Source organism: Hippopotamus amphibius, chromosome 9 (assembly GCF_030028045.1).
Source record: "Hippopotamus amphibius kiboko isolate mHipAmp2 chromosome 9, mHipAmp2.hap2, whole genome shotgun sequence".
Taxonomy (NCBI): Eukaryota; Metazoa; Chordata; class Mammalia; order Artiodactyla; family Hippopotamidae; genus Hippopotamus; species Hippopotamus amphibius.
The window spans coordinates 15,507,870-15,531,275 of record NC_080194.1 but is presented as its reverse complement, the minus strand read 5'-3'; the positions used below and the strand labels follow the sequence as shown (position 1 = coordinate 15,531,275).

The following is a 23,406-nucleotide window of genomic DNA, read 5'->3' as shown; positions in this document are numbered from 1 at the left end:
TTTCCGATATAAGAATGTGACACCGCGTGATGTTAAAATAAAAATGATCACCTCTAACGTGTACTTGACATCTTCTGAGGATGTTCCTCAAACGTCACCCTCACAACTCTATTTCTCCTTGTCAGAGAAAATAGGTGGCTAAACATCAGGGAAGCAATGCATTTTATCCATGGAAATACAGCTAGGAAGTGAAGAATCCAAACATTTATTGAAGAGTCCCTATTTGTTAAACACTCCCCCAGAAATATGCTCTTAGGAGGCTCATATTCAAAAGAGAAGACAAGAAGCCTTTGAGTAATGTGCGCTAATGGCCTAAACACCGTCCGGGGGGAGGACAAGATGATGACCAGTGGGAAGGCCAGGACAGTTTCATAACGGAGGTAACCTTTGAATTGGACCTTAAAGAATGAACAGAATTCACAGAAGAAGGGGAACAAGACTGGCAGGCAGGCAGTGGGACCCACAGGAGCAAATTTTCAGTTATTCAGCAAAAATTTGTTGAGCACTTACTAAGCACATAGCACCGTGCTTGCGACCTCATCAATGACAAGGAGCAGAGAGGCACACCCCTGCTCTCAAGGAGCTTGCTTTCCTTCCTCTACCCACCCACTCAGCACACACGTGTTGAGCAGCTCCTGTGTGTCAGGCACTCTTACAGGTATAGAGGATACAGTGGTAAATGGGATAAGTCCAGACCCTCACGGAGATTGCATTCGGTGAAGGAAGACTGGTAATAAATAAGAAGACACAGAAGTAGGAAAATAAGATCTCACCAAGGAGGTTTGAGCAGACAACCAACAGACCCAGGAAATGGATAAGGTGGGAACGACTTTGGACCAGCATGTTGCTGTGGTCGGAGGACAAGCAAGGGAGAAAAGATATGACAGAAGCCCAAAGAGCTAAGGAGAGGGTGGAGAGAAGTATGGTGGGGAGGGAAAGATTATCTATCTGGGCAGATAGATTGGAACAGCTCATGAAGAGCCTTGAATGCCGTAACAGACTTTATTCCATCAGTAAATGGTTCCTAAAATGCATTCCAGAAAATATCAGTCTGATGGGATAACCCAGGGGAAAAGGGTCCCGGGTGATAACCGTGTCAACCCACCTGACTGTTCTGAAGATTAAATGAGTTAATTCTTGTAAAGCGTCAGGCAATGGTGAGTCCTCAGTAAGCGTGAGTTACTTAATGATTCCAGGAAAATGGAATAGTAGGCTGAGCCTTGGCAGTTTCTTTAGGTACAGTAGACACTCAAGAAGGAAAACTGACAAAACAGTCATATTTAGACAGAGAAAGCTTAGGGGCCTGGGATAATGGGCATGTGAATCAAAACTGGGAATTCAGGAGAAACAGCAGTAGTTGGAGGAGATCCTAATTCAGTTTGAGATATATCGGTTTTGAGGTGTCTGTGTGCCTTCTACCATCTGCGGCAAAATACCTAGTCTGCAGTAAAATGCAAGTATCTGGAGAGAGAAAGATTAAGATAAAATAAGGACTCCATGCCACAAATAAAACCTCAAGAATGAGAATAATCTCCCAGGTTTTGATATGTAGCAACAGTGTAGGATGGGAAATGGCATCACACCCAGGCAGAAGATAAAGCCCCTAGTCCTGTGCAAAATTGGGTAAGATGCTTCAACTTCCTGGCTTCTAGCTGCCTAATTTATAAAATCGGGGAAATAGTACTGACCATCAGGGGCCGGATGCTAAATGCAGTGACACTGCTCTCTTGTTCCCTTCTGCATTCTCGGCGCCCAATGCAAAGCGGGACCTGGTCCAGAGGAGACACTTAGATCACACGCAAATAACCTTTTGAGGATGATGTCCCTTCACACTCTGGGATACATGGATCTTGCTCCAGAATTCAGGATTATACAGTTTGGGGACTTCAATATGCCTCTTAACCAAATTGTTTGGAAAAGTTGGGGACTTTTTTATTTCCAAAGAGCTCCTTTTTAAATTTTATTTATTTTTCATAGTGATATAATTTTCATATAGTTAAGTGCAAAAGGATTCATCCTTTTCAGGAAAGAGTTTATGTGGTTTTTTCTGTGAAACTGATGAAGTAATGGTTATATGTGTCTTGGCCATGTCTATTCCTCTTTAGCAGATGGGGGTATTTCAGCAAAGGAGGAAGCAGAAAGCTTTAGCGCTGCAGGTTGGAAGAGTGGAGACAACGTCCAGGGACTTAAGCTCTCATCTCAGCTCCTGGACTGACTCACGCTATGACCCCCATCTGTCCTTCTACCTTTCTGGATCTTAGTCCATCCATGAGCAAGACGGGGATAATACTGTCTGCCCATATCGACTTCTCTGGACCATTATAAGCATTAATGACCTAATATACTCAAAGGTACTTCGAGTCCTTCGGAGGAAAGGTGTCATATAAATTAGAGGCAGTATAATTAATGTAATTTAAGAAAATGGCCGGCCGTAACAGAGAGGATTAGGTTCACATGGATCACAAACGACCTCGTCTTTGTGTTCTGAGGTCACTGACAATCCTTCCTAACGGAACAAGCCCCAATCTTACTTATTGGATCATATTCAACTGTCTGGTGTTTGAGTGTGTTTTTTTAAGTACTGTACTTAATTCTATATCAAAATTGAACTATACTTTAAAATTAATTTTATCCTTATTGGGAAAATGTATTCATATATGAATATATATAAGTAATGAAGTAGTTCCTTTCAGGATAAAAGAGTCTTTCAATATAAAGAAAGACAAGTAAATAGTAAGCATGAATCAGCTGTTATTTGGATTAAGCAGGTACTCATCCTATACTATTACAGACAGGAAAACAGCATGTCTGTACCCACCTGACAGAATTACAGGCAACTCACAAACACTTTCATTCTAGCATCTCATACTAAGGGGAGAAAACCTAGGTAAATTGCTTAGAAAAAGAAGCTACAAATAAATTTAAATAGAAAGAGAAGCTATTAAATAAACTATAACTCTAGGATGATAACTGGGAAAACTAAATTATGAATCAAAAGCTGAAGAGCACAGCATGTCAGATACTGTTTTTGTGAGCAAACTGAAGATTAAGAAACTTCTCTGATATTAAACTCTACACAGTAAGAATCAGGGAATTCTAGGCTCTAAGGAACTCTCTTGCACATTCTCCTCTATAAATCATGGGGAAAGTCATCTTGTTTGCCCTTCTTAAAGTCTCTTACCTTTACCTCGTTATTAGAGATGACTATTAAGTGGTCATAAAGTTATATCACTATAAACATTCCAGTGAGGCTCCTTTGCTCAAATCATTTATGAAATGTTCCTCTGGGAACTGCTAGGCACTTTGCTAGAAAGCAATTGCCATTATGTCACATCATTGTTTTGTTCTGTTTTTATTTATTTATTACCGTATTACCGAGGTATAACTGACATATATTAGTTTCAGGTGTACAACATAATGATTCCAAATCTGCATATATAGTAAAATGATCACATCAGTAATCTAGTTAATATCTGTAACTATACATATTTACAAATTTTTTTTCACGTGAAGGGAACTTCAAAGATCTACTCATTTAGCAACTTTCAAATATGTAATACTTACAGTATATAACTATACTATAGTATATACTACTACACTATAGTATATAGTATTATTAACTATAGTCACCATGCTATACTTTAAGACCTATGACATTTATTCTGTTGCCATATGTCACATCATTGTTTTTTATTCAAAATGGTATATCTCAACTTGCCCACTTCATAAGCTCCAGCTCGTAATAATTTTGTACTGTTTTAAAAAATCAGAAGCCTTAAATGTGCAAACCCCGCCTGGAAAGCATTACATGTAAGAGTTTAAATTGAAATATGCCATCCACAACCTGGCTAAAGCCTGATGTGCTGGAGTTGGTAACATGGAGCTAGTGGGCAGGAATGATTTTCAGAAGGAGAGACGGTAACACTGTGTGTGTGGGTGGGGGTGGGGAGTGAGTGGGCCAGATTCAAGGAGGGAGAGAAGAGGAAGATGTCAAGAGACTGAAGAGAAGGATAGGGAACAGGGAGGCCTGGGGAGGCCTGGCCCCCTCAGGTGTGTGATCCAGAGGTCAATTAAAATCCAAGGAGAAGTCTATGTGTGTCGGGTGTGGGGTACCTGGAAAGGAGACAGGGCCAGGTTTCTGCGGGCCAGGAGGGCCATGGTGTTCACCCTTTCCTACACTCCACAGGCACAGTGGGCCACTGGCTGGAGGTCCCTGTGGCATAAGAGAATGTAGGGCTACTTTCCCTGAAGTTCTGGCATCCTGGGGGGTAAGAGAAATTCACCAACAGGACAGAAAGGAGGAGTCGTGGCAGCTTGGGTAGGAGGTAACATATACTGACCACTCACTACCTGTACCTTTTATTGTATTTAACCTCACCACAATCCTTGTAGGTTAGATACACTAAGCATTAATAACTCTCCTTTTACAGATGAGTAAATGGAAGATCACAAAATTAACAATGTGAAACCATAATTTAAACGCAGGCAGACTAAATCCGATATTCACACTCTTAACCTGACACCGTCCTGTCTTTTCTTACATCAATACATACACAGGTACATTCATACAACACACAACAGGATATACACCAGCTGTTAATAGCAGTTATCTTGATTTTTTTCTGTACACTTATTTGCATTTTTTCACAGTGAGGACATGTTTTCACAATTAAAAAAAGATCTTGTAGTCATTTTTGAAAAGCCCTTAAAGTGTGAAGATGTTCTGCCACTGAGGATATTCAAAAATATGCGACACAAACTCTCAAATACGACTTGGAGTACTAGGAAGAAACTGCAATCTTTATAGAGGGAAATTTGAAACTATATATTAAACCCTTTTTTAAAAGTACATATCATTTGAAGCAACAATTCTACTTACAGGAAGATACCCTATAAATTAAGTATATTTGCAAAGAGAGAGCAGGAAGGATGCTCATCATACCAGAGCAGATAATAACAAAAACAAATGAGAACACTGTAGCTGTCCAGTAGTAGAGATCTGGCTCAATAAGCCAGAGTACACCCATACAGCAGAATGCTGTGCTGTGATTTTTTTAAAGCTACAGGACAATATGCACAGCTCTATTAACTTTTAAAAATATTCCTTACACAGAGATGGAGGCAAGGCTAACTGACCCAACCCTCTTCTTCTCCATGGGTCCCCTTCCCTCCAAGGTTCCTGCTTGCCCTTGGTGGTACAAACACCATTCTCATCTTGCAGTCCTTCTTGAGAAGCCCATCTTTCCATCCTGTCCCTAACCGCTTCCCCAATGTCGTTGTGGGTTTACTATGTTGCCCTTCTAGGTTAAGACAACATGAAATTAAACAGAGCCCTTCAAGGGAGTGCAGGGGGAAAAAAGCCTCTCCAATAGCTATCATCCTGTCACGAAAGCCTAAAGGAACAAGGACAACAGCGTTCAGCCATTATCACAGCATGAATAAGAAACTGAATGAAAATAGTCCTACCAGGACCAAGAACCATAGAAAACTTCACCACTTCAAGTAATTACCAGTGTAGCCAGTAAGTTCAGAGCAAGGGCCAGAGTCCTCAGAACCATCTGCTGTGTACCTTGAGCAATGGGCTGGTGAGACATGGTCATCTGTGTAGACTGACTATTAAAGCAGCAGAGAACATGGATGAGGATGGTTAAAATAAAATCAACAAATTGCGAAAAGGAAAAAAAATAAAAATATTCTTTAAACAAAAACGCTTAAAGGGTAAAAGACTTGCTGCTATTGAGGATATTCAAAATAGAAAGTAGAAAAATTTCTCAAATGCTACACATTGAATAGTAATTACTCTGGAGGCAGGATTACATAGAGGAATGTATACTTTCTACTTTGCACATGTCAAAAAGTTGAATTTCTGTAACATGTGTATCTTATATTGAAAGTATGCTTTTTTGGGAAATAGTATTTTAGCCATATTTATTGGTGTGGAAAGTTGTTCATGATATATTGTTAAGATGAAAAACAGACTACAAAACAGTATTACTGTAAGATCTCTATTTCGGTAAAAAATGCTCATGTATGTGTATGTGCACACAAGTATCAGTAGAAAACATTCTATATAGAATCAACCTATTCTATTCAATAGAAAACATTCTATAAAAATGTTAACAGTGGTTATCTCTAACCATGGGTAATTTTGTTATCTTCTTTCACTTATCTCTATTTTCTAAGTTATCAGGAATAAACATGTATTACAAGCATTATAAAAAGAAAATAAACAGCCCAGGCTGTGAAAGCTTTTCCTAAACACCAGCTCTGAAACTTTGGGCCAATAGCAAGATCATGGAAAAGGAACACAGTCTCCCGATATGATTATTCTGAAAGGGGCAAAATCAATTTGTGTGTCTACGATCTGGGATGTTTGCTACAGTCACACTTTGTTATAACCGTGCCTGATACAGCGCTCCTACAAATATGAAGAACACTCTTCTTTCGATTTTCCTCGGAAGGATTTACATTCTTTCTTTTAGGCCTGGAGACGCTGAAACTCAGAGCTATTAAACGACAACTGAGACCAGAGAAAAGCCACAAGGTTAAGTTCATGGCATTGGTGCTATGTTAAAAGGGATTTTGAGTGATTAGATTGTTATATATAAACTTTCAGCTAAAAGAACAGGCCACCCAAGAATACTGTCTATCTAATTATAGTAGAAGAAACAAAACCACCACCACAAACCCTTTTTAAGCATTTCTGCACAGTCTATAAGAATTACTAACAACAGCCAACTGGATACATACTTTGAGGACAAAAAGGAAAAGGAAGGGCAGGGCAAGACATTCTATACACAGTACGACATAATTTTATTGTTTTATTTTTTTTAAACTTTTATTGAGATAAATTGACATACAATAAACTGCATATATTTAAAGTGTACAATTTGATTTTTTTTCTTATTAGTAGTAGTACATAATTTTAAAGTTTTGGCCAAAGGTGAAGGCAGAAAAAAAGTCCTGTCCTTTCTGTTCATTCACCCAGTGATTGAACAACCATTTGTGTGCACCATGTATGTTCCAAGTCCTACGCAGAACTGGGTATACGAGGAGCACTTGTTAGGTATGGGAAAGACAAGGAAACAATGACATAACAACCGCGGGAAAGGGCTGCCCAGGTGCCTGACCTACGTGTTCAAGGAAAAAGCACCAACCATAAAGCATGAAGGAGTTCTCCTGGAGGAGAAGGTCACTGCAGGCAGTAGAAACAGGGTTTGCAACAGGGAAGCGGTATGGGAGGGCATGTGCGTTCGGGGGATGGGAAGAAAGTTGGTATGGGTGTAACTGAAAGGTGGAAATACGAAGGTGGGTGTGCAATCAGTCTCCACTTGTGCAGCATCCAAGGGCATATATGCATATTCAAGAAGAAGGCTACCACAAATACTCCGAAGATGAGAGGACAGGAGGGATGAAATCGAACGATCAGTAAAGAACATCAAAGAGGGACAGGGAGACCATAGGGGCAAAGTGAAGGAAGACCATACACGACCCACTGCCTCATAAACGGTGCCTTTCGGCATTTCAGCGGTTCAGAATTTACTAGCAATAAAAACAATAATATTTTAACTGGCAATTAATCTATCGTTGGCAAGGTTATTTTTAAGCCTAGTCTGTGACTGAGATGCATTTTTACCAGAATAAAAAAGAAAATGCCACAAGGGTTGAGTGGCTAGGATCCCAGTTCAGCTCACCAAAACCAATTCATTCGTGACATCCCTGGAGCATATCTGAGCTAACACATGAATGGGACTATAAAAATTATTTCTTTAGGAAAGAGCTATCTGTACTTTTTTCCCACAACTCTGACATATGAGAAATGACACAGACCCACCTTAGGCTCTGAGACTATATATGCATGAGTGGGTAAGTTTAGAAAGGTAGTTATTATTGATAAAAAAAAAAAAATCCAACATTTTATCCAGGATATGGTCCCTCCAGCAGGGATCCCAAGCTCCAGACTGGGAATAGAGAAAGAAAGGAGAACATATGTGAGAAGTGGAGTCTGATAGACTTAAGATCAAATTCTCAGGTCACCTCCTAGTTGCATGACCTTAGGTAAGTTAACTTCACCAAGGCTCAGCTTTCCTCCTAGGTAATAAAGAAGCTAATAATAGCTTACTCACAAGTCATAGAAGTTACTTCACAAGTTATTTTGAGGACTGCATGAAATGATACCTGTAACGGAGTGGTGGGTGAAGAGGTACAGTGTCTAGCCCCTGCCACCCACAGGCAATATATGTTAGTTCAAACCCCTCCCTGTCCAAGTCCCAGTTCCAACAAGATCATTAATTATCTGAGAGACCTTGAGTAGTTCACATAATCTCTCTGGCCTCAGTTTCCCCTTCCATCAAATGGGGAGATGTGACCTCCAAGTCCTTTTACAGTCCCAACGTTCTGTGCCACTAGTGTAATTGTTAAAAGGGAGGCCCATCTTCAGCCTCTACTCTTATGCCTCTTCAGGCTCCCTCTTACACTCTAAATTCCTCTTAAAGCTATGGTGCTAGGCCTTTCCAGTTTGTGCCTTTTGGATTCTATGCCCCTGGCTCTGTTGTCTCCCTCTACACTATCTGTTGAAAGCTGTCTACAGGCCAGAGCCTGTGTTAAGAATATACTCTCTTTATCACAGAGTATTTTCTCACAGCAATCATGGGATATATTATTATTATTATTACGTCCATTTTACAAATGATAAAATCAAGGCTCAGGAGTTTAAGCAAGTTATCAAAGGCAGGGGATTCAACACAGACTCTTCCCACCTGCTTGTAATGGTTACAGGCTGCACTACCTTTCCAATTTTGGCTGTACCAAGTTTGGGTCCTATCATTTTATGACCCTGTGCTGTGCCCACTTATCTCATAAATTACTTCATATTAATAACTTTATGTGTTCCTCCTGCCAGGTGGCATATGCACATATTAACCAGGGACCCATCACCTCTGAACCAACAAAGAACTTGTGATGGGATTCTCAGCCCCTGCAGCTAGTAGGTCAGGGTGAGACTCAAGATGGGCAGAGCTTAAATATATCTTTCAAATAACAGCACATGGTCAAATAGCTACTCAACTTCCACACGGAGCTGCTGGAAGCTACGTTTTAGTTCAAGCCTGAAGTCTGCAAGCTCCCTGTGCCATAAGCCCACTTATAACACCACAGAATAGGAAAGGGAAAGGCTCATACTCTGGGGTCAGACAACTCCAAGTTTATTCATTGAGTGAACGTGGATGGGTTTTTTAGCCTCTCTGAGTTTCTTTTCTGCTAAATGATCTTGGGGAAGTTAGCCCAACTGAGCTCCAGCTTCCTCATCTGTAAAATGGGGATAACATCAGCAACCCACAAAGGATGTTACAGGAATAGAAGGAGTGCCTGGCCTGTAGCTGAAATATAGCCTTTTGGGAAAGTAAAGGAGCCTGGGTGATAGTCGGGCTGTTTCCAAGAATCAGGGCAGTCTAGAGTAGAGAGATGGAAATCAATTAGAGGTTCTCTGGACTCTGAGTGCCTGCCAAATCTGTGCGGAACCACACCAGTGAGAGTTGGATGCCCTATTATGGCAAAAGCCCTAGACTGATCTGACCCCTGACTCCACTCTGCTAGGCCACCTGGCAGCTGTTGCTGGAAGCACGTTTTTCAGGTGAGAGGTTCCCAATTGAGCCAAGTGGTAGAATGTAATCACACACCACCTCTCACCCTTGGAGCACCTTGAGGTTGCTGGGGTAACTGAGCTATTCTGGGCTTTCCCGATGGGATTCCCAACTTCTCTATCCGTATCCCCCTGTGGGCTCCCTTCAGCCTCACATTCTGCGTCCCTTGCTGAGACCTCCTCCTCCTGCCCCAGGAAATCTAAGGGGAAATGGGATAAGAAGGAACTGACTTTGCAACTGGACCTCAGCATTGTCTTCCTTTGCCGTTTTATTTCCTTGGTTACAGCACTTTTTCATCTATGGACTTTTCCATCTACCGAGTACATTCCCTCATAAAATCTCCCCGTGTTTACTTCCATTCTACCAAATAATTCCTCTGACCTCCTCTTGTTTTTACCCTTTAAATATCTGTTGATGGTTCATTCGCCACATTCCCCATTCAGTTATTAATGGCCCACAGAAACTTCCTAGCTGCAATCATTTACTGATTAATCTGCACAACAAACCAGAAAGACAGGTAGTGTTAATCCTTCGTTCTGCAGGGGGAAACCAAGGGGAAAAGCGAGGTTAACTCAGTTGCCCCAGGTCAGTGGCTAAACAAGATTATAACCAGGATCTGTCCTGTCTTGTATTCCTGTAAATGCTTCCCACTGGGTTACTCCTTTACAAGCCAGCATTGTCAATGCAGTGAGATCATTTCTGTGTTGAGATTCAGCTGTCACAGAACAGCTTAAAACTGTCAAAATTGAACCCCAAATAATTCTGTCTGCTAATAGTTCATAAATACAAGTTGCTAAAATGAAGAGATAATAGTACTTGAAAGCAAATTTGACAGATGCAAACGAGTGAAAGATCTGGATCATAGGCCCAGCTCTGCCACAAGAAGACTCGAGAAAGTGATTTAATTTCTCTGCATCTGAGTCACTTGCAAAAAAAAGATTATGCTGAATGATATTTAAGATATCTTGCTGTTTTAAGTGAGATGACTGAATACCTACTGAAAGAGTACAAAACATAAAGCTCCAAGATCCAACGCGGCCAAGATCGTGGTAAAATTGGTATATTCAGTATACAGTTACGATTCCCTTGGAAAGCAACATGCCAATATACAGCAAGAATCATAAACAATTTCATAACCTTTGACTTAGTAATTTAACTCATACAGTGTTCTACCCTAAGAAATAAATCAACAGAAGCAAAAGGACATATACAAATGAAAACGCACATTTCAGTGCTAGCTTCAGAGGAAAAATTGTTATCAATATAGATGTTCATTTTTTAGAGAGATGTCTTATTAAATAAAAATACAGGACAATACAAATATCATATTGCTATCAAAAAGGATAAATATGAAAGTTATGCAAAATCATTTAAAATCTTACCAATACTATCAAATGAAAATAGACAAAAGTAAAAGAACAGATATCTACACTGATGTCAACCTATATAAAAGGTGGATCGGTGTGCAAGGTCACAGGAAAACTCAAAATAGTTACGTCATTAGTTAGGCTTATGATTTATTTTTAAATATTTTAACTGTTTTTAATGAATATTGTTTTCCATTGACATACATTTTATCATTTAATTAAAGTTTCTCAAACCCAGCTTTAGTTTCATGGAAAATGAATTTTCAAGTTTTTGCTTAAATCTCCTGAGTAATTTTTGTTGGCTGACACATTATTCATGACATTATTCTTGCCAAATGATTTCTGCTCTTTCCTGTGGAATTCTTCAGTGTCTTTAGAGATTCTAAAATCTCAGAACCCTTGCACTTCTTTCCCTCACCTATGAGGATCTGTCATCTAATGTCGCTATGAATAACCCCATGATTGCCTTGTAACGCAAATATTTGGCAACTGCCTGACCCAGGAGTCAACATTTTTCCAATAACCCTGACCCACGGGTGCCTCTACAGTAACCACAAAGTTGCCATTACCCTTTTCACAGTGTGTAGGGTGGTTTCGTACTCCAAAATTTTGGCGCTTTACAGCAGGACATCTTATCTTTTCAGGGGTCTTAGGACACCCTTCTGGTTCACTTGGGAAAACTGCCCGGAAGCAGCCCTGTGCCTGGACCCTCCCTTTACATAAGGGTTTTTACATCCTCCTTCATTCCTTAGAAATGGTCTTTTACTAGTCGGTCTATGCTCATAATATCTGGGAAAGACTGCAGAGCCAATGATTTAAAAATATGATTCTAGGTCTCATGTGTGCCAACGAATGCCCTCATTAAAGCAGAATGAGTGAGATGAGATCGGTTTCAAAGCTTTCCATCCCTTTGCCCCAGAGCCGCCAAGGCCAGGCACTGAAAGGATGCACAGGAAAATTAAATATCTAAAAATTCATCTTTAATTAACAGAATTGGATTAAAGCTAGACACCACCGCATATCATACGAGAAATGGCTGAGCTGGCTTCCAAGTGCTCTAATTCAATTAGGACGCAGTGAGTGACACTCGGACAGGAAAGGTTAATTGGGGGCACCAGAACGCAATCATTCCTTACCTAACCAGTCATTAAACTTCTTAACCTCTGAGGGCAGTCCCAGCTCGGTGAAATCGCCTGTGTGGAGAAGGATGTCCCCATAAGGCATCTGGATACCATCTGTTCTGGAGTGTGTGTCTGAGATGCAGACAAACCGCGTGTGGCCCGCTGGTTTTGGAGTGTCATATGGGATGGGGTCGACCCTAAAGTAGACATAACAGATCCCATAACAGTTAAATATATTAGAACCCTCGTAATTGTCATCGCACATACACATTGACTGTCATCCGTGAACGCACCCAGACAAACCGATGCAAAGACAGAAGGACCCACTGTAACAAGGAACACTTCTGAGTGCAAAGGAGACAGCATCACCCGTCTACAAACCCACTGGGCAAACTCAAAAAGTCTTACTTACCTGGTAGGAAAATTAAAAGGCCAGACTATCTTACACGTAGAGTCAGAAATAACCCAGGAAACTGAGAGTGATTAATGGTGAAGTTTAGGGATATTGAACCCCAACTGGGGAAGCAAAATGATGCTATTTTCTCTCTCATCATGCTCCAACTGATCCCACTACTCATTAGGAAATGGATAACTAATTTATTCCTCCTTAAACATGCATAACTTAAGCAATGAACTGATTTGTGGAGAACATTCTGCACATGTTTTGCCAAGTGAGATGTGAAGAGACATAGACAGTACTTATATTTAATTTCCCTTCTAGAAACATTCAACACCCTTATCTTCGTGTTTTCGTGGGGAGATTCATAAACCAAATTGTGGGGAAGGAAGGTGATGCCCAAGTAACAGGGCTTTTAAGTAAAACACTGGATGTTCCAAAGAACTTTGCCCAGCTCATTCTTTACCATCATGAATTATCTGAGGTCCCAGTTACACCTTAGGTTACTTGGAATGCTCAAACGCCTTGGGCAAAGATTCTACTCAGTACAGATAGTAAGCCTTTTAATGGGCATGTATAGATCTACATATGCATTAATATATGTACAGTTTTAGAGACCTAAGCACTGTGAAATTACACTAGGGCATAGGAATCAAAAGGCAAAATGATCCACCCGAAGCAAAGAAAATGAAACAGAACATTCTCATTTAATTGAGTGTAACAAAGTGTGCTAAATAAACTAGTAAAGAAATGCAAATCTGACTCTTCAAGCATACAGTTTTAATTATTTAAGGGGTTTATAGCAGAGTTAAGGATGCTTTAACTATATTAACTCTACACTGACAGCTTCTCGTAATTTCTCTGTAGGAATGTACACTTACTTTGGATTATGGGTGAAAAGAAGCAGTTATCAATGCAATGAGAAGGTCACGAAAGAAGCAAATACACAACATGGAGATGAGAGTGTAAAACGTTAAATAAGAAACAATATTTCATATCGCTGCCCCATCCTGAGTCATTAACATGCAGCAGAGAACACAGGGTAAGCTCAACACAAGATTCCCTGTACATGTTGCCTCTAAAGGCTTTGTTTAATTTTTTCTTTCCTTTTTCCACTTTTTTAAAAAGAATCTGTTTTAACAATGGCAATTTTTGAGAAGGAAACAAAGACATCAGTATACAACCTGGATAGTCCTGCATTTCTTTAATGGTTAATCTTTTAATTTTATTTTATCTTTGTCAGAGAAGAAGGAAAGTAAGGAAGAAGAAAGGAGAGCTGGAAGAAGACAGCAAGGCGGAGGGACTGCAAACCGGTGAATGCAGCGGATCTCATTGGAAACCCAAAAAGAAAGTTAACCTCTGCAAAAAAAAATAATAATAATAATGTATTTTTCCTATAAAGGTTAGACAGTAACAATGCTGTTATCATGGAGAAAATTCATTAATCTACTGAGCTCTCATGAGTAACCTGGAAACCCTCCTGATTATATCCAATGTTGATTTTTAAAAATATATATAGGAACTTCCCTGGTGGTCCAGTGGCTGACTCCGTGCTCCTAATGCAGGGGGCTAGGGTTTGATCCCTGGTCAGGAAACTAGGTCCCACATACCACAACTAAAAATCCCACCACATGCCGCAACTAAGACCCAGCGCAGCCAAATAAATAAATAAAAATAAATAAATATTTAAAAAATAATAAAATACATTAAAAAATGTTTGTTTTCCTTTCCACTACTGAGACTCTATTTTACTCCATCTCAGTGGTTCTAATTGTATCAATTCATATGATACAATTGATTTGTCTGTCTCCTAAAAGCAGTTTTTCTAGAGAACGAAGGCTTGTGCAGCAGACTGTGTCACCCTCTGAAAGTGATATATAATATTCTATTCTTATACCTAAAGTTAAGATGCTCACCAGAATGGGACTATGCACATTTATACTGAAGCCACCATCATCTGAATGAAAATTCATCAACCACTGGACTTTAAATATATGAATAAATTCAGTATTTATATACCTTTATTTTCCAGTACAGTTCTCATCCTAACGGTAAAGTATAGACACAGCCCCGTTTCTTCTTTTCCATAACTCAGCTAAGCTATGGGCGCAACTACCGCATCAAAATCCTTTAGGCGTCTGTCCGAATTTATCACAGAGACATTAGAGTCATCATTTTGAATGTATAAATCAGAAAGGAGCACAGATATAAAGCCCTCGCTATGAACAGGCCCCTATGCTATGAACCTCCTCCGTTTAGAGAACTGAATCATCATGGTACATGATGTGCTTCTTAGCTCTTTGCTGGGCAATCTAGGACTACTGAAACACCAGTCAATTTCTGAGTGGGCTTCCCCACACTCCCACCTCCTCCAGAGAAACACTCAAATGTCCAACAGAAATAACAGTGAAATAAAGGCCGAGGAATAGAAAAATAGAGGGAATAGGAAGAAGGAAAAAAAATGTGTCTTCTCAGCTTTGAGCTGAAATAAAATAATAAGTCAGACGGACACAGGAGGACTGAGAAGGGCCACCCATCAACACCACCAACTTGATGTCATCAAAGAGAAACAATTAGTAGATGTCGGGGAAAGATATGCAGGATTGATTCAAGGTGGGAGATTGGGGAAGCCCGGAGGTATAAAGATGCAAATGGAGAATTTATATACATCCCCTGACCTAGAGGCACTGAGTCCTTTGTTACCCACAGGACTAAGAACCAGAAGACAAGACGGTGTAGCCTGTCAGAGCCACGCTGCAGGATAACATGACAAATATCAACCTGGAGGTCACAGGAAGGAAGGCATCTTCACCCAAACACATTCAGAGTTGAAAATAAGATGTCTAGTAGAGTAGGCAAGTCGTCGTGGATATAATGAACGTTGAGGCAACCCTAGGGAAACGACTATTTCCAAACTGCGCATTTGGTAAACACTTTGAAATGGCAAGACAACCATTTTCCAGGGGAAGCATGTTTAAGGGAGACCCTGACTGCTATCGGAAGATCTACCTGTTCACGTTGTGGGAAGACCCTCCCACTACATCTTCCCTCTTAGTTAACAATCTTACCGCTTACTGTTTATGCTGCTGACTTCTCACATGACCTAACATTTCCCTTAAGGCATCACGTCAAATATCCTAGCAAGTGAGTCTCTTACCAAGGCAATCTAACCCCCAGAGCCAGATTCAAATAGCAGAGTGAGATCTGCACGTACATCTGAGTACACCCAGGGGAAAACAAGATGACATGGGAAGATGAGAAGAAAACACAGCATCGTAAAATCCCAGAGCTGGACAAAACCTTTGGGGGCACTGGTTTCAGTGCTTCATGTGAAGCTTGAATCTCCTCTATTCCTCCCCTGCCTAGCTGACATAAATTTTCTCTCCAACATTTCCAGAGAAGGGGAGGTCCTGAGTCCCCTCCCCTCCCCTAGGGCAGCCCATTCTGGTTACTGACAGCTCTACATGCTAGAAAGTTTCCGATTCAGAAACTCTGAGAAAGCTGAGCATGGTCCAAAGTGACTTGGCCTGGAGCCTGAAGAGTGAGTAACAATTTGGCTGAGTTATTCATTTCGGGCAATTTATTTCATTCTTTTAGCCTCAATTTTCTCCTCATCTGTAAAATGGGAATAATAATGCCTAACCTATTATATAGGATATAAATTGTCAAGCACTATATCTGGCACACAGCACATGCTCAGAAAGTAAAGATGCAGAATGACGTAAGAATGGGGCATTTTTGGCTATAAAGCCAGACTATCTGGCTGTGAATTCCACTTCACATTTATTAACAGTGTGACACCAAGCAATGTGCTGAATTCCTGTGCCTTGGTTTCCTTACCAATAAAATGAATACAAAAACAGTTCCTAACTCATAACATTGCCATGAGGATAAAGAAGAAAAATGCACTCAAAGCACTTAGAACAGTACCTGACACAGAGCAGACTATAAATGCTAGGGGTTTTTTTTTAACTCAGTAGTAATATTTTTACTACTAGTAGTAGTAGTAGTTACTTCCTCTGATCTCCATCTCTCCTTCTGTTACAAGGAGATAATTACAGCTACCACACAACTTGTTGAAATTAAAGGAGATAACACACAACAGTAAGCATAACACTGGGCACACGGTCCACAGTCAATAAAAACATTCATTTCTTTCCTGTCACTTCCTTCTTAATCCTAGTTCTGCACTCTGAAATAGCAGAGAATTCAGTCCCTTCGCCGTTTGACAGTTCTTCAAATATTTGAGGACATGTATGACAATCCCCTGAAACCTTCCCTAACCTAGTTGAGCGGCCCCATTTTCTTTAACTTTTCCTTGTGTGATAGGACGTCAAGTGCCCTGAGAATCCGGGGAATTTCCTGAATACAATCCGACTGGTCAGAACTCCTCCATCTATAGTGTCAGAATGCACAGGCCATGTGGATTCATGGGCCAGGGAGCTGTTATTCAAGACAAATGCCAGTACAGGCGATGGCGAACCAACAGAGCTGAACGCCCTGAAGGACTTTCCTAAGGGAGGCCTGAGTTAACGTCTTAAATGGTTTTGCACTTAAGTCTCAGGTTCTGCGCCAAGCCTCAAATCTTGTTCTTGAACCTTGATTGTCAAATGTCTATATATCCCGTGGCCTATTCAAACAAATAAACCATTCTCATTTATTCCATCTTGACCATTTAGAGTTGTTTTACCCATAAAAATTAATATGATATTATTGCTTCCACTATGGAATCCTCTTCCAGCGGTATCTGTTACTTTTTCCAATAACAAATGTATACAGTGTTGCAAGTCCTATTGATAGATCTTCAGAAAAGCTGTCATCATGTGGTTTGTTACCATATGGATTTTGTCTTTAGGCCAAGTGTGTAGTAAGAGCCTTGTGTACACAATTAACCTATAATTCAGTGTCAGGATAGACTATAACCAACAGGATTTCTATGTATTTACCCTCTTCCATTCCACTTGAAAACCCTGATGTTTATGTATTCCACTGACTTGAAAAAGTTTTCAAATGTGACACCAAAGCTTTCATTTTTACCCTGAAAATTCAGAAAACATGAGAGTTAAAATCAGGTATGTGATGCTACACCATCTGCCCCAGACATAAGAATTCAGTCCCTTCTCCACTTGACTGTTTGATGAACGTATGCAAAACTCGCCGGCAAAACAATGAATAAATAAATACCAGGCTTAAGTTAGTATAGTAACAGAACTTTTAGATTGGAAGGGCTTCAGAGATGATCTAATCCTGTGTTTTGCTTCTTTGAATATTCTCTTCACGGTTTTTGTCTTTCTGTGTATACAATTAATTTTTGTTAAGCGTGTTATAGTTATTACACAATTTTTTTTTTAGCTTTGCCCTAAACAGTATCATCTATGAAGTCATGAAGTGGATATTCTGGTTGTATTTGTCAACTACACATTAAAAGAAATGCATAAGTATTAAAAATTTTTAAGGTTTGTCCACTCTAAAGAACTAGAACTCAAGTTTTCTAACTTCCAATTCACTTCTCTCCCTACCTACTTAATTTTGGAACCTAAAAATATACCTGCACTTGGAGAAAAAGATGATAAAAATTATAAAAGGACAGCAAATCAACCACCTAAACTCCTGTAGCCACTAATTTCTAGAGGGACTGCTCAAAATTATTTGAATTCACTGTCAAAAATATCCAAGTTTTAGGGCTCCATACATTGACACCCTCGATTCTTATGTACGTTATCCAATTGAGTGGAGTCTCTTAAAACCTCAAAAACCACACACTATATAGTTCATAGGGAAAATCTGATTTTTAGAATATTGGTAAAGATAAAGAGCGTTCCTTATTCTCAGAGATGTCAAGTGACATGTGTAAACTGATTGCGAATGTTTCCAAATACTGGTGTCCTTAGAGGGGCTACTTTAGTTGACAAACAAGCCTCATTAAAAAGAGCTCTGGCTGTGGCGTCCAGGGCCTTCCTGCACTCCCACGACGCTGGTCATCAAATAGCTATGCGACCCTGGGCAAGTCACTTCCCCTCCTGTAGCCTCTGTTCTTCAAGTTTGAAAAGAGAGGCAGGACCAAATGATGCCCAAATGACTAGCTGATTGGTTCCTGTGCCACTAGGAATCTGTGCAAGACCTTAGAAACAAGTCAGTCTTGTAAGCAGCTTAAAACATGTTCTTCCTCTTTGCAATTTTATTTTCTAGACAATGCAGAGGTAAACACAGTCCCAATCCACCCAAACATAATCAGAATTAGCCAGACTTTACATATAAGGAGAAGTGAAACTGCAACTTGGGACCATAGCTGGAGCTCCCAGGTATTTCTAGTGTACAAGAACAAAGAAGCCAGAATCCCAGTTACCACAACAGAACAAAAATTAAAGGATGTGGGATTTAACTCGTGGCTTCAGAAACTGGGCTGTTCTCGATTTTCTAAAACTCTGAGCTGGTGAAACTCTCCCAGTTTAGCCATCATGCCCCAGCACAGTAACAGTGCTGAAACACAGTAAGGAAGCGTAACAGAACCAGATGCATAAATTTACTCACATTTGTACCAAGGGCACTGCTTTCCTTTAACTGCTGAACTGCTGTATCAACACTGTTCTACCACCAACTAATTATAGCTAACAAAGCCCACTGCACGGAGTGTGTCTCGTGTCTCATCTATTTTTTCCCAGTACAAAAGTACAGTGCTGACAGTCAATGAATATTAAGTGGTAACAATTTAATTCTTTGAGCACTGCAAGCAACAGGAATTCCTAGTCCTTCTGTTGGTCCCATTGGAGGAGTTTTGGTGCCCGTCAGGCTAGCTACCTGGGAGTCACTGAAGCCTCTCAAATGGCATATGGTTGGGTCATAAACATCCCACTGGAGACGTGTTGTCCAGGGTTAAATGTTTCCTACTCTTTTAACCTAACAACCAGGTTAACTGGCTTACACTTCTGGGTACTGGCTTTGCATTTGATAAAAGAAGGCATGTGACACCGTACTGGGTGCCTGTCACGCCACACAGTCAGTCAGGTAGTCAGTCAACAACAATTTAAGCATCTACCTACGTGCCAGGTGCCATGGTAAATTCCAGAAGACAAAGAAGCAACAAGGGTGTCTCCTTCAAGGATTCTGCAGTTGATCTGTCAGTTCGCTACACGCATACCTCAGAGATACTGTGGGTTCAATTTCAGAACACCACAATAAAGCAAATATCGCAAGAATTTTTTTGATTTCCCAGTGCATATACAAGTTATGTTTACACTATACTGCAGTCTATTAAGTGTGCAATAGCATTATATCTAAAAAAAAAAGTACATGCTGTAATTTAAAAAAATTTTATTGCTAAAAAATGCTATCATCTGAGCTTCAGTGAGTCATAGCCTTTTTGCTTGGTGGAGGGTCTTGACTTCATGTTGATGTCTGTTGACTGATAAGGATAGTGGCTGCTGAAGGTTGGGGCTGCTGTGGCAATTTCTTAAAATAAGACAATAATGAAGTCTGTTGCATCTTCTGATTCTTTCTTTCACAAATAATTTCTCTATAGTATGCAACGCTGTTTGATAGCATTTTATCCACAGTAGAACGTCTTTCAAAATTGGAGTCAGTCCTCTCAAACCCTGCCACTGTTTTAATCAATTCCGTTTATATAATATTCTAAATCCTCTGTTGTCATTTCAACAGTCTTTATAGCATCTTCACCAGGAGCAGATTCCATTTCAAGAAACCACTTTCTTTGCCCATCCATAAGAGCCAACTCTTCATCCATTAAAGTTTTTATTTATTTATTTATTTATTTATTTATTTATTTATTTATTTATTTTTGGCTGTTTTGTGTCTTTGTTGCTGTGTGGCCTTTCTCTAGTTGTGGTGAGCAGGGGCTACTCTTTCCTGCAGTGAGTAGGCTTCTCTTGTTACAGAGCACGGGCTCTAGGCGTGCAGGCTTCAGTAGTTGTGGCTTGCAGGCTCTAGAGCTCGGGCTCTAGAGTGCAGACGCAGTAGTTGCGGCGCACGGCCTTAGTTGCTCCACGGCATGCGGGATCTTTCCAGACCAAGGATCGAACCTGTGTCCCCTGAATTGGCAAGCGGATTCTAAACCCCTGTGCCACCAGGGAAGTCCTCATCCATTAAAGTTTTATCATGAGATGGCAGCAATTCAGTCACATCTTCAGGTTCCACTTCCAATTCTAGTTCTCTTGGTATTTCCTCATCTGCAGTTACTTCCTCCACTGAAGTCTTGAGCCTCTCAAAGTCATCCATGAAGGCTGGAACTAATTTCTTTTAAACTCTTGGTAATGTTGATATTCTGACCTTTTCTCATGAATCACCGGTGTTCCTAATGGCATCTAGAACAGTGAATCCTTTCCAGGTTTTCAATTTGCTTTGCCCAGATCCACGAGAAGAATCACTATCTATGGCAGCTTTAGCCATAAGAAATGTATTTCTTAAAAAATAAACCATCAACATGACTCCTTGATCCACGGGCTGCAGAATGCATGTTGTGTGAGCAGGCATGAAAACAACATGACTCTCACTGAGCATCTCCATCAGAGCTCTTGGCTGATCTGATGCATTGTCAGTGAGCAGTCATATTCTGAAAGGAATGCTTTTTTTCTGAACAGTAGGTCTCCATAGCGGGCTTAAAATATTCAGTAAACCATGGTATAAACAGATGTTGTCATTCAGGCTTCATTGTTCCATTTACAGAGTACAGCCAGAGCAGACTCAGCATAATTCTTCAGAGCCTTAGCATTTTCAGAATGCTAAAGGAGCACTGGTTTCAACTTAAAGTCACCAGCTGCATAAGTCCCTAACAAGAGACTCCGCCTGTCCCTTGAAGCTTTGAAGGCAGGCATTGATTTCTCCTCTCTAGCTATAAAAGTCCTAGATGGCATCTTCTTCCAATATACTACGGCTGTTTTGCCTGCACTGAAAATCTTTTGTTTGGTGTAGCTACCTTCTTAACTACCTCAACTAGATCTTCTTGATAACCTGCAGCATCTTCTATGTCAGCACTTGCTGCTTCAGCTTGCATTTTTACATTATGCAGAAAGCTTCATTCCTTAAACCTCATGAGCCAACTCTACTAGCTTCAAACTTTTCTTCTGCAGCTTCCTCAGTTCTCTCAGACTTCAGAGAATTGAAGAGACACAGGGCCTTGCTCTGGATTAGGCTTTGGCTTAAGGGAATGCTGTGACTGGTTGGATCTTCTCTCCAGACCACTAAACTTTCTCCATGTCAGCAATGAGGCTGTCTCATTTTCTTATCTTTCGTGTGTTCAGTGGCGTCGCGCTTTTAATTTTCTTCAAGAATTTTTCTTTTACATTCACGGCTTGGCTAAGTGTTTGTTGCAAGAGGCCTAGCTTTCCGTCTGTCTTGGCTTTTGACATGCCTTCCTCACTAAGCTTAATCATTCCTAGTTTTGGATTTAAAGTGAGAGATGTGCAACTCTTTCTTTCACTTGGACACTTAGAGGCCATTGTAAGGTTATTAATTATCCTAATTTCAATATTGTTATGTCTTAGGGAATAGGGAAACCAGAGGAGGAGAGAGAGGGGGGAATAGCTGGTTAATGGAGTAGTCAGAATACACAAAATACTTATCGATTAAGTTTATCGTCTTATACGGGGCATGGTTTGTGGCATCACGTAACAATTACAATAGTTTCATCAAAGATCACTGATCACAGATCACCATGACAAGTATAAAAATAATGAAAGAGTTTGAAATATTGTAAGAGTTAACAAAATGTGACACGGAGACACAAAGTCACCAAATCCTGCTGGAAAAGTGGTGCCGATAGACTTGCTCAACACAGGGTTGCCACAAACCATCAATTTGTAAAAAACACAATATCTGTGAAGCACAATGAAGTGAAGCACAACGAAACTAAGTATGCCTGAGTTCAACAAATGTTTATTGGCCTGCCTGATTTCTGCTCAGTCATTTAGTTATCTCACAGGCATTTATTAAGCGCCTTCTAGGGATCGTAGATTGTGAAGGTGCTGGGGAGACAGCTAAAGCCAAGTCCCAGAAGGTCTCTGCGATATGTAAATAGGTGATTTATGAAACAATTTGCAAAGAACTATAAGCAAGGATGTGCACGGTCCTGTGGGGTAAAGGAGAAAATGCCTGGCGTTGCTTAAGGGCTGGGAAGAAAGACAGGGGACATTACAGTGGGAACAGAACACAAGGTAGTGGGTCTATTTCAGATGCATGGGACAAAGGATCTTAGGCTCAGAAAGAAGAGGCATGAGGTGGCCCAAAGCTGGAATCTGAATCAGGAGTTAAACAAGCACCGGACTGGGAAAGTCAGGCAGAAAAGGGCTGTCTGAGGAACAGTGGGCACTGCACGGAACCACTTAGCTTATTCAGGGACTTGCAAGTAGAGGTGTGGCCAGAGCACAGTCACTTGTGTCAGTGAGCAACGGAAGGTTTGAAAGGCTGGTGGGATTGGGGACCACACCACAGGGCGCCAGACCGTAGGGCCTGAACCATCCTGCAGGCGGTGGAAAACCTCCTCCTCCTCCCCACTCACTCACTGAAAGGTGCAGGGGGCCACAAAGAAAGCCGGCTTTAGGAAAACCGCTGTGGCCCCTGCAGGATGTGAGGGTGATTGGAACGAGGTGGGGGTACCAAAGAAAAGGAGGCTGACTTGAAATTGACTACAAAAATCTAGATGAGGATAAAGCCAAGCTCAGTGAAAACAGAAAAGAGAGGATAAGAAGGAAAGCAATAGAAACTTGATAATATTATAAACAGAAACTATCATAAGCACACTGTAAATGAGGACTGGAGAAGTAACCAAAGATGAACTATAACATCCTACACGATTATAGCTCCTGTGGCTCCACCCTGTCCCCATTCTTATCATTAATCTGATGCTACAGACAATTGTCTCTGTCCTC

At 40.6% G+C, this 23,406-nt stretch overlaps 1 protein-coding gene across 2 annotated transcripts in view; it reads right to left on the bottom strand.

Annotated features, from left to right (window-relative positions):
* Positions 1-23,406, bottom strand: part of MPPED2 (metallophosphoesterase domain containing 2) — a 180,451-nt gene that overhangs the window by 117,597 nt on the left and 39,448 nt on the right. For both annotated transcript variants that reach the window (XM_057749214.1, XM_057749216.1), the window contains exon 3: positions 12,145-12,326. In XM_057749214.1, the coding sequence (XP_057605197.1) occupies positions 12,145-12,326 (182 nt within the window). The remainder of the gene's footprint in view (positions 1-12,144; positions 12,327-23,406) is intronic.